This window comes from Varanus komodoensis, unplaced genomic scaffold (genome assembly GCF_004798865.1).
Source record: "Varanus komodoensis strain SLA01 unplaced genomic scaffold, ASM479886v1 scaffold115, whole genome shotgun sequence".
NCBI classification, from domain to species: domain Eukaryota; kingdom Metazoa; phylum Chordata; class Lepidosauria; order Squamata; family Varanidae; genus Varanus; species Varanus komodoensis.
In genome coordinates this window covers 321,532-332,799 of record NW_025335330.1, presented here as the reverse complement: position 1 = coordinate 332,799, position 11,268 = coordinate 321,532, and the positions used below count along the sequence as shown (strand labels likewise).

Below are 11,268 nucleotides of genomic sequence, written 5' to 3'. Positions count from 1 at the left end.
CGGGCCCGCCCGGCTCAGGATCCCGCGGCGCCTCCCCGCAGCAACCGGCGAGCAGCACCGTGGCCATGGCCCTTCTGCTGCTGACCGTGGCCGTCCCGCCGGCCATCCCCGCCGCTCTGACCACGGGCATCGTCTGCGCCCAGAGGCGCCTCACGAGGAAGCGCATCTTCTGCGTCAGCCCGCAGCGGATCAACGTGTGCGGCCAGATCAACCTGGTGTGCTTCGACAAGGTGCTCCCGCGGGGGGGGGGGGGACCCGGGGCCGGGCGCGGGCTGGCTTGGGCGGGGGGCAGGGCCCTGCGCTGCGCGGGGCCGGGAGCGGGCGGCCCGGGAGAGCCCCTCGTGCCCAGCCCCAGCCCCAGCCCCAGCCCCTGCGTCTGTCCCCCAGTAGCAGCCCTGGGCTGCAGTACGCCTGACTGGGCGTGAAGCCCCTCGGGCAGCCCCAGATAAAAGCTCTTCCGTTTCGGGACCCACCGAGACCCCCAGGAGACTGCATCTGGCCAAGGCCGGCAGCCGTACCTTGGCTTCTGTGGGAGTTGCGCCCCACAGACCTTCCCCTTTCCCCAGCCATCTTCCCCGCCCTTCAGCCCCCTCGGCTCCATTCCCTGATGAGGGGATCTGGCTGGCCGGCTCTGCGGGGACCCCTGGAAAGGTCGGGGGCCTGGTGTTGAAGCCCCTGCCTCTTTCCCTGCACCTAGACCGGCACCCTGACAGAGGACGGCCTGGATCTCTGGGGGGTCACCCCTTGCCAAAAAGGGAGGTAAGGCATCTTGACTGTGCTTGGAGAACGTGATTTGCAGAGAGCGGAGGGCTTGCGAGACCGTTCCTGCACCTGGGCCAGCTCTGCACCCATGAAAAGTCAGGAGCAACCCTTGATCCATACAGAGGTTCCTTCTGGCCCAGGTTATTTGTCTGGCTGCCACATCTGGTACAAGCTGCAGCTTCTGAACAGTCTTCAAGGGCAGCCCCATGTGGGGTGCATTGCAGTAGTCTGATCCCAAGACCTCCAGAGCATCGATTAGTGAAGCCAGGCTGTTCCTGCCCAGAGAGGGGCCGAGCTGGGCCACCAGGGGCTGTGCCTGCCACCGAGGCCACCTGAGCTCAGGTGACAATGAAGGATCCGAGAGGGTGCCCACGCAGTGAACCTGCTCCTTAAGGAGCGGGCAGCCCCAGGTAGGGCGGGCTGAGCACCTTCCCCTTCCGTTAGTCCCACTAGATGTCAGAACGAGTCCGTGACACACTCAAGAGTAGCTGAGGGATGACACCCTCTGCCCGCCCCCCCAGCTCCCCCGGGAGTCTCAGCCAGGAATGTCCAGGCCTTCTAGGATCTCCCACATCCTCCTTGGCTGATATAATGACGGTGGTGGTGGATGAAGGGACTCAGTCTGCAGGGCGGGGGGGGGAGGGCTTCAATGAAGGCTGTGCTGTTCCCTCATGGACCCCGTAGCCAGAAACTGGCTGACTAATGCAGTTTTGTGTCCTCGGCCCACTGAGCTTTACCTGAGGTTTTCCCCCGGGCGGGGGAGCCGCACAGAGCATCCCCAGAAGAGGAGCGGTGCTTGCGTCGTGCCTACGGGGGCTCCCCTAGACAGCCTCCTGCAGCTCTCGCAGTCTGGGCCCGAATCGTGCCGCTTCCCCCCTGCAGCTTCGGGGGCGTTCTCCGCTTCCCCGGCAGCCCGCTGCCCTGGGGGCCGCTCTGCAGAGCCATGGCGACCTGCCACTCCCTCTTCCTCTTGGACGGGAAGATTCAGGGCGATCCCCTGGACCTGAAGATGTTCGAGGGCACCAAGTGGGTGAGTGCGCACTCCCTCCCGCAGCCGCCCGGGGAAAGGGCGGGCGCCGGCTGCCGGCATCCAGGACTCTCCGGCGCGTCCTCCAACGAGGCGTCGCTCCCCCTTCGCCCGCACAGGAGCTCGAGGAGTCCGGTCCAGCGGAGGATGCAGCCGGCCTGCTGGAGAGCCACATCGTCGTCAAGCCCGGGCCAGACGCTTCCCAGGTAAGCAGCGCTGCGTCGCCCCCGGCAGCACCGCGGGAGCCCTCCGTGCACAGACGGGCAGCTTGGAAAGACGAGCCAGGCTCAGGGCCGGGCTGGAACTGCTCCCTGCTCTTCGGCTCTCCTTGCGACTTGGACAGACAGGAAGGAGATGACGTGGAAGGCAGGCCGGCAGATCCTGTTCAGTCGGCAAATAACTCTCTGTGACTTCATGACTTACTTGCTTACTGAATTAAACATATCCCAAGATGTTGGCCTGAGGGCCCTTTTCCCCAGCAGCTCCAGGGCAGGAATGTGGGAGAACACATGTGCAGAGAAATGCTGGAAAGGCAGGAGGGCCGGCAGGCTGACAGGGTGCAGAGCAGGCCGAAGTCGGAGGGGGCCACCCCCCACCTCTCCCTCGGGGCAAAGCTAATTGGCGATGGCGAACTGGCCTTCACATGTAGCCTCGCAGAACCGCGACCCGAGCCCCCTGCAGCCCGGCGGGTGGCCACGCCGTTCCCGTGCCTGGGGAGTCCGGCGAAGAGCATCTGTTGCTCCCCCTCACAGGCCCCCGTGGAAGGAATCGCGATCCTGCGCCAGTTCCCCTTTTCCTCCTCTCTGCTGCGCATGTCCGTCGTCACACAGGACCTGGGGAAGGACGTCTTCGACCTCTACATGAAAGGAGCCCCAGAGGTGGTGGCCAACCTGTGTGAACCAGCGACAGGTACGGCGCAAGGGCTGGGGCGCCACAAGCAGCGGGGGTGTGGCGCTGCGAGCCCCCGGCACCTCCCGCTGTGGGCACGCTGCGCACCGCACGCGCGTCCGGGGCTGCGCAGAGCCCTGCGGGAGCATCCCCGTGCGCATCACTGGGCGTGCTGCAGGGGCCGGCGGGCCGGCGGGGCGTTTGGAGCAGGCGAAAAGCGACGGCCCCTTTCGCTTGGGTTCTCCTCTGCTTTTCACTCAACCCTTCCCTTCCCACTCGGATGGGGTCGGTCCCTGGAGTCCCTGAGGGCGGCCCCCGGAGGCAGAAGGAGCGCCTTCCATGGGAAGGAGGCGCTCACGGACCCAGCAGAAGGTCAAGCGGCGGGTCAAGGGTGGAGCCTCACTTCAAGCAACGCTTGATTTACAGCTGCCTATAAATTAGATTGGCCAGAGGCCGCTCTTCCTAGTAAATTAGGGGCACAGCGCAGGGCAGGCGGGTACTGTCAGACACAAGTGCAATGATACATACTTGTACTATACATCATTTGTATATGGGGTCAACCCCAGAAGCGCCAGGCTGTGGCACTGGCCAGGTTCATGCCCCTCCTTAGAAGGAGAGGCTGGCTCAGCTCCGCAGATCTGACTGGCTCGCCGGTCCCATTCGGATGCGAACGAGCGCATCACGCGGGGCCCGTGCCCTCCCACAGGGCCTGGCAGCCTCCTTCGCACGGGGACGCACGGCCACCGCACGCTTTAGTGGCGACCGGCAGGTGGGGCTTTCCCAGTGGACTGGCACAATTTCACAGCTCCTCCGTGGACCAGTGGCCGGGTTCCCACAGCCTGAGAACCAGCACTCAAGATTGGGTTGTTGCTGAAACATGGGTTGTTGTCTGAACCCAGCTGTGAGAACAAACTATGAACTACAGCCAACCTATCATTCACGCCCAGGCCCCATGGCTCCCTTGCAGGAGTTGTCCGTGGTTAGCCATGGGTTGCTGCTGCAGCTGAGCTGAGACGATGCGCCACCCTGCATTTCAGCAACAACCCATAGGTTGAAAACAGCTCGATCCATGTGCAGCACTTGAGGGCGGGTAAGCATGTTGTGTGAACCCAGCCAAAGTCCATGAGTTGCGTGGCTAGAAAGGAACCTCCAAGGCCCCTGAGGGCGGAGCCGGGAGGCAAGAGCCAGTGGCTCAGCCGGCCACACGGGCCGGAATAGGACGCAGACCGTGCGGTCCAACGCGTGGCCCAGCCCAGCAATAAGCGAGAGGCCGCTTGAGCTCCTGGCCATTCCGATCGCTGGCTGCAGGCGGCATCGCTGCTTCCCTGGCTGGCGCAAGACCCTGAAGGCGAGGAATGCCCCCCAGGGCGGCTCTCCTGGTGGCGCCTCGGCAGTACGGAAGGCGCTCCCGGCCACGCAGGCGGAGCCGGACGTGCCCATCCCTGCCGCCGCCCAGGCCGCCTCGGTGCCTGCCCTCCGGCTTGGCCGGCCGTGCCCCAGCGCGCTGGAAGCTGCTGGGCTGCCCTGGCACTGCGCCTCTCCTTCGGCTCCGCGGTCTCTTGCCGCTCCCTGACTGGAGCGTCTGCCTTCCACCCAGTGCCAGCCAACTTCCAAACGGAGCTTGAATACTTCACGTCGCAAGGCTTCCGAGTCCTTGCCCTGGCACACAAGGAGCTCGCCGTGAGCGGAGGTGTCGGCCTGGGTGACGTGGACAGGTAAGGCCTGTGGCAGGTCAGCTGCAGCCGGCGCTGCCCGTTTGAGCCAGGTGGCCACAGGCCAGCCCCCCCACACTGACGTTCCGCCCTTCCCACCTTACGCTCGGGTTCAGGGCAGCTCGGGTCACATGCATGTACTTGCGCAGGTGCCCCAGCAGGGCCTTTTTCAAGCGCTTCTGTGCGCATTTGGCCAAAGGTTTGTTGGTGCTTCATTATTGGAGAAAACATCCGAACTTTTCAAAAGGAAGCTGCTCTTGGAAACTGCTCTAGGAAGGGACGGGGCGGAAGGGCAGCTTCTCGGTTGTCTGTCAGAGGCAAACAGGTCAAACAGCGAAAACTGCAGTTCTCTTCTTCAGAGCGCTGGCCTGCCCCACACGCTTTCGCAGGGGGCTCGCTGCTCCAGCCACGGAAACCTGGGGGCGGCCTTGCGGAAACCAGCGCAGGTGCGCTCCTTCTGCCGTGCCGCACCAGGGGCTGCCGTCCACGTGCCTCTCGGTGTCTGGGGCAGGCCCCTTGCCCGCTTTACCCGGGGAGATGCTGCTCCCCCCGGGCGTGAGCGGTCGTGTCTCTCGCAAGGCTGCAACACGCGGAGCGCCGCGAAAGCTCCAGTCCCAGATCTCCGGCACGGGGCCGGCCGGCACCAGCGGAGAGGCAGTGCCTCTGCCCGGGGCTCTGAGGCCAACGAAGGTCGAAAACCACGCGAAACGGGCCGCGAGCCCTTCGAAGCGGCTGAGGCTGGATGAGGCCAAGGGCCCAGCCAGTCCGGGATTTCGTGTGCCTTGTGGCCAGCCAGGTGCCGCGGGAACCCCCCGGGCAGGAGGCCAGTGCAGCATCGGCCCTGCAGCTGGGGGCTCAGGCACTCCGCCTCCGATCCTGAGGCAGTGCCCAGCCGCGGGGCGAGTAACGGGTTGGCGGAGCCCCTCGTGAAGCTGGCGGGCTCGCTGCCGTGCCTCCAGCTTGTAGCAGGTGCCTTCCCCGTGTCCGTCCTGGATCCCCACCGGGCAGCTGCATTGCGGCGCAGGGTCCTGGAGAGCCTCCTCTGACCTTCCTTGTGCGCACCTGACACAATTGGCAACACCTTTGCCATGCCCCCCACACCCCGCGCCTTCCTCGCCTGCTGGCCAAGCTGAAGCTCCCGGCATCGCAGCCTTTGGGGTGGCGCCTCCTCCGTGGGTCACAGAAGTGGCTGGCCCTCGGCCAGCAACCTCAGACTCCTACTTGGGAGCAGCCCCAGGGGGCCGACCTGAAGAAGCTGGCCCTCCGTTGTCTTCCTTGCCCGCCGGGTTGCAGTTTCCGGCCGCAACCGGCACTGTCGCCTTCTGCCTCCTCCCCAGGGAGAGCCTGGAGGCCGGCCTGACCTTCCTGGGCCTCTTGGTCATGGAGAATCGGCTGAAGAGCGAGACCGTGCCCGTCCTGGAGGAGCTCAGCGATGCCCGCATCCGGAGCGTGATGGTCACAGGTACCTTGTCGGGCAGGGGACTCGGCGGTGCCGCGGCTCTGCCCTCACAATGTGGGGGGGGACTTAGTGACCCAGCCACACCTCCACTTCAGCCCCGGCCCACTCGGAGCAGTGGCACGTGGCATCCAGCCGGTCCGCAGGAGCTCCTCATGGGCTTGCTTCCGGCCCCGGCAGGGCCTCCTCTATCCTGGAGCAGTGATGGCGAACCTCTGAGAGACGGAGTGCCCACACTGCAGCCCAAAACCCACTGATTTATCACAAAGCGCCAACACTGCAATAAAACCTGAAAACTGAGGTTTTACTTTAAAAAAACAACACACGGCCAGTCCAAGCAAATATATATATATCACATTAGCAGTGCATTGAACGGACATGCGAAAGCTCAGATGAGTCGCGGCTAATGAGGCGCAGCTCGTGACGTCATCGCCTGGCGCCACTACTCTTTTCTGACCATGGCCCCTGTGCGCGCGGTTATCCGATGCTCGGCTGCTGGAGTGATGCTGTGGCGAATTGGCTTGCGTGTCGACAGAGAGGGCTTGGCGTACCCATTGTGGCAAGCATGCCATCGGTTGGCCACCACTGGCCTAACCCTACCCTGGTTCACACCCCTAACCCTAATATAGGGGTAAAGTTGAATTGAAAATAATGTGATTTTGGAAGAGAATTCCTTGAGTAGCTTTTTCTGTACAGCTCAATGTTTCTACCCCTTCTAAACACATTGAAACCACCAAAATCATGCCAGGACACCTTGTTTCCTACCCTGGTGTAGACCCCTAACCCTAGTATAGGGGTAAAATACCTTTGAAAATAATGTGATTTTGAAAAAGCCTTCCTTGAGTAGCTTTTTCTGCACAGCTCAACGTTTCTGCCCCTTCTAAGCACCTTCCAACCATCAAAATCATGCCAGGACACCTCATTTTGTAACCCTAACCCAGTGATGGCGAACCTTTTAGAGACCGAGTGCCCAAACCGCAACCCAAAACCCAAGTATTCATCACAAAGTGCCAACACTGCAATAAAACCTGAAAATGAGGTTTTAGTTTTGAAAAAACAACTCACAGCCAGTCCAAGCAAATATCTATTTCCTTGGCAGTGCACTGACGGGCCTTGTGAATGCTCGGAGGGGTCGGGGCTCGTGAGGTCATCGCCTGGCACCACGTCTCCTTTCCAAGCATGCGCATGCACCCTGTGTGCGCCGTCATCCGAGGCTCGGCTGCTGGGGCGGTGCTGGGGCGGCTTGGCTCGTGTGCCAATGGAGACGGCCCTGCGTGCCCGCTGTGCCCTGCGTGCCATGGGTCCGCCACCACTGTTCTAGCGGCTCGCTCGGGCAGCCCTGAACAACGCCGCACCCTCCAGATCTGCCCCTTGCACGCCGCTTCCTCAGGCCAAGCTGCCCGCTGCCTCCTCTTCCTCCTCTTCCCTGCCCCAGGGGTTCCCCATCCCCCACTCCTGGATGCCTCTCGCTCTTGTGCAACCCATCCTGAGGGCGCCTTGGGGAGTCCCAGGCAGCCGAACAAAGGGCAAAGGCTGGCGGCCACTGCGGAGGCCGGGCTGCTCGCTCAGGCGGGGCAGCTGCTTCGGGCTTGGGGTTTCCCAGCCAGGCCCTTGGCTGTTCCCAGCGTGGCGTCCTTCCGCGTTGCAAGCCGAAAATGAGGCGGGCGCATCTCCGGCCGAGCCCTTCCAGCAGCAGCGTTCCGCTGGCCAGGCATCCTGCGTCCTGGGGGCCGTGCAGAATTTGCCTCCTTCTCAGGGCCCGGCACCTCGTTTGATACCGAGAGGCCGCCAAGTAGGTCCCGGGGCAGCTTTCTTTCCCCGTGTTCCTGCTGCTGTAAGGAAGAACCGATCCCGCTGACGGCCCTTGGCTTCCAGCTGCCTCGGAGCTCAGAATTAGGCCAGGCCCGCTGGATCGACAGCCCCGCTCTGTGTGTCAGGATCAGGCTCCCCTGGGGGCGGGCTCGGGGCCGGGCACGCCCCTGTGGAAACCGACCCTGGGAGCTTCTTCCAGGTGACAATCTTCAGACGGCCATCGCGGTTGCCAGGAACTCCGGCATGATCTGCAGCGGCAGCCGAATCATCCAGGTGGAGGCCTGTGAGCCGGAGAAGCCCAGCCCCGCCTCCATTACCTGGCAGCTGGTGGAGGAGCTGCATCCGGGCACGGCGGGGAGCCAGGTAAGGGGCGCTCCGGAGCTCCGTGGGAGCCCCCGCACTGGCTGGCGGGTCAGAGGAGCGCTGCGTGGGCTGGCCGGGCCAGCTGGAAGGCCTGCAAGCGTCCAGCCGTGGCTCCGGCAAGCCGGAAGCCGGGACAGCTCAGAGACTTACTGGAAGCGACCAAATGAGGCCTTTACGTCCAGGGTGGCGGCGGTGGGGGGGACAGGTGCCCTTCACCTGGCCAGGTGAGTGAGCGCGTCCGTGGAGGAGGAGCGGCAGGCGGCTCTTGAGCCTTCCTGCTTTCTGCAGAGCCGCATCCCCGTGGAGCTGGAGCCCGCGAGCGCCTTCCATTTCGCCCTGAGCGGGAGATCCTATCAGGTCCTCGTGAAGCACTTCCGCGACCTTCTGCCAAAGGTGAGGGGGCGCGTTGCGGGGAGCCCTGTGCTGCTGCTGCTGCTGCGGCGCCCCCTTCCCGCCCGGGGCAACCCGCGGTGTCTGTGGGCTCACCGGCCCGCACCGCATCTCGCACGGGGCTCCCCGGCACGAGGAGCGTGGCCGCCTCGGTCCACGGCCCTGCAGCCTCTGCGCTTCCGCCGCAGGTCCTCATGAACGGAACGGTGTTTGCGAGGATGGCTCCGGCACAGAAGTCCAGCCTCGTGGAGGAATTTCAGAAACTGGAGTAGGTCCTCTGTTGAGGGAGGCCGGGGGGGGGGGGGCTTCCTGAATGCCCCCGGTGTGGCGGCAGCTCCTCGGGGAGCGGGGGGCCCCTGCGGGCCGCCGTTCCGCCTCCTCTCCCAGGGAGCCCCCGCAGCGCCTCTGGCCCCTCCGTGGCCCCACGGCCACCGTGGGAGGTGAGGCGCTTGGGAAGGGCTTTCGGCGGTTATGCTGTACCCGTGACGGGCGGGCGACATCCGTGGGCTCGTTTGTGAGCCTGGGCCGAGGTCGTCCCGGACGCGCACACTCTGAGCCCGGGGCCCGGGAATTGCATCCCACACCGCAGGACGGCCTTCACAACCCCCGCCGGGGACTCCCAGGGAACTCTGTGCGCGCACCCACGCACACTTTCACGCTTGCAGCGCCATTGTGCCGGGGTGGCGTGGTGCGGCCGGGGCTGGGGCCGGGGGCCCTCGTGGCCCCTTCCAGCTCTGCCCTTGGTGACAGTGGGACTGCAAGCGGGGGGGACAAGGGGACAAGTGGGGGGGACAAGGGGCTGCTCAGCCGCGCTCTTCTGCCCTCCAGCTACTACGTCGGGATGTGTGGCGACGGGGCCAACGACTGCGGGGTAAGCCACAACGTGCAGCTCGTTGCCGCCCACCCCTCGCTTTCCCACCCCTGCCCCATGCAAGCACCCCTCGACCCGTGCTGCACTGGGGAGGGGCAGTTTGGGTGGGCGGGCCCCCCGTGGGAGAGTGGACACCCACACAGGACACAGGGCTTGCGGGCCGGCCCAGACCCTTGCGGGACAGAAAGGCCGCCCTGCTCGCCGGGCTGCCGGGGAGGCCGCGGGAGGCACGGCCACCCTCCTGAGGGGACGTGCCACCTCTGGCTCTTCCAGGCTCTGAAGGCGGCCCACGCGGGGATCTCCCTGTCCGAGCAGGAGGCCTCGGTGGCCTCCCCCTTCACCTCCCAGACCCCCAACATCCAGTGCGTTCCGGAACTGATCAGGTGCGCTTGCGGGGCCTCCTTGCTCCGGAGAGGGTCGTGGCTCTCGGGCCCCCAGCACAAGGCAGCTGGTGGAGGGGGGGGCCTGCACTGGCAGCCACCGGGGACGGGCCGCCCCTCCTGCCCGCGTCCTCCGAGCTTCCCCCGCCTTCAGGAGGGTCTCGCTTCGCACCCCCAGGGAAGGGCGCGCCTCCCTCGTGGCTTCCTTCGCGGTGTTCAAGTACCTGACCCTGTATGGCATGGTCCAGTTCATTGGCACGGCTCTCCTCTACTGGGTGCGTAGCGTACAATGGCGCGTCGCTGTCTCCGGACCTGGCTGGTGGTGGGAGGTGGTGGTGGCAGCCCCCCCCCCCCCCACAGGCAGCCGCCTGTCGTTCTTGGGGGGCGGAGGCGGCACGGCAGAGGCGTGATTGCTTCCGGGGCCGCACGTGCCTCGCTCCAGGCCAGGCTGCTCCTGGAAAATAGGCCTGGCGGGTTTCTAAAATGCGGAAAAGCCCCCAGGTCCCGGTGGATAAGCGCTTCTGGAGAGATGCCCTGGGTGGGAAGGCACGTCGGGGGCGCCTCGCGGCTTGTGGGGCTGCAGGCGCCTCTGCCCAGCCGGCTTTGACAGTCCCAGACCTGGGGGAGACTCGGCAGCCCCCTGGATAAAGGGCCAGGCTATTTCCGGGGTGAAATGGCCCCTCGTCCACGCTGGGTGGGGGCAGAAGCGACCTGAGCGGCCGAATGAGGGTGCATGAGCTGCATTTGCCCTTTCAGCAAATGCAGATCTTTGGGAATTTCCAGTACCTCCTGCAGGACGTCTGCATCACCCTGGTGGTGTGTCTGACCAGTAAGCCGTGCGCCCCGCTCTCGGCCCCTGGACCGCCCCCCCCTGGCCCCGCGTGGCTGGCCGGCAGGACTCGCGTCGCTTGCTGGCGCACCAGAGGCTCAAGCGCTCTCGGGCCACCGCCAGCCCCACGGGCCCGCCTTTGCCCCGCCACGAGCTGCCCGCCTGATCTGCTCCCGGGGCGCCTCCGCAGCCGTGGGACAGCCCCCCGTGCCCATGCCGAGCTCAGGCCACCGGCGCCTCTGTGGGGAGGCTTTTGCCCCCCCGGGGGGGCTGTCGCCAGAGTGGGCCGCCTGCCCCCGCTGCTCCGGCCCATGTCTTCCTTCCCCCTCCCTCCCCCGGCCGGGGCCGCCCTTCCTTGCCCCCCGTGAGCGCTGATGCCAGCTCTGCCTCCCCCACAGTGAGCCTGACCGCCGCCTACCCCCGCCTGGCCCCCTACCGGCCCCCCGGGAGGCTCCTCTCGCCCCCGCTGCTGCTCTCCGTCACCCTCAACGTCGGCTTCGCCCTCGTCGTCCAGGTCTTCGCCTTCCTGTACGTGAAGCAGCAGCCCTGGTACGCGAAGCTGCGCTCCCACAGGTGAGCAGCGTCCGAGGAGCCCCCCCGCGGAAGGTGGGGGCCCTTCTGGCACGAGGTGGCCCACTGGCCCCAGCTGCGCACGGCGCTTCCCCGCAGGGCTGGGGGCCTTGTGGGCGTCTGGGGATCCGCCAGGGCAGGCGAGGCTCTGCCTGGTCTCCGCCGGGCCCCACGGTCTCGCAGCTGCTCGTGAGCGGGCCCGGCGGGC

General features: G+C 65.6%; 1 protein-coding gene across 1 annotated transcript in view; it reads left to right on the top strand.

The window, feature by feature from the left end:
• LOC123018767 (probable cation-transporting ATPase 13A5) overlaps nucleotides 1–11,067 on the top strand; it is a 22,433-nt gene extending 11,366 nt beyond the window's left edge. The window contains exons 12-26 of the mRNA XM_044421119.1: nucleotides 42–230; nucleotides 698–759; nucleotides 1,645–1,792; nucleotides 1,909–1,995; nucleotides 2,542–2,698; nucleotides 4,275–4,392; nucleotides 5,727–5,851; nucleotides 7,857–8,020; nucleotides 8,291–8,413; nucleotides 8,599–8,678; nucleotides 9,239–9,281; nucleotides 9,555–9,664; nucleotides 9,840–9,936; nucleotides 10,418–10,490; nucleotides 10,889–11,067. Of these exons, the coding sequence (XP_044277054.1) occupies nucleotides 42–230; nucleotides 698–759; nucleotides 1,645–1,792; nucleotides 1,909–1,995; nucleotides 2,542–2,698; nucleotides 4,275–4,392; nucleotides 5,727–5,851; nucleotides 7,857–8,020; nucleotides 8,291–8,413; nucleotides 8,599–8,678; nucleotides 9,239–9,281; nucleotides 9,555–9,664; nucleotides 9,840–9,936; nucleotides 10,418–10,490; nucleotides 10,889–11,067 (1,755 nt within the window). The remainder of the gene's footprint in view (nucleotides 1–41; nucleotides 231–697; nucleotides 760–1,644; nucleotides 1,793–1,908; nucleotides 1,996–2,541; nucleotides 2,699–4,274; nucleotides 4,393–5,726; nucleotides 5,852–7,856; nucleotides 8,021–8,290; nucleotides 8,414–8,598; nucleotides 8,679–9,238; nucleotides 9,282–9,554; nucleotides 9,665–9,839; nucleotides 9,937–10,417; nucleotides 10,491–10,888) is intronic.
• Nucleotides 11,068–11,268: the final 201 nt, after the last annotated feature.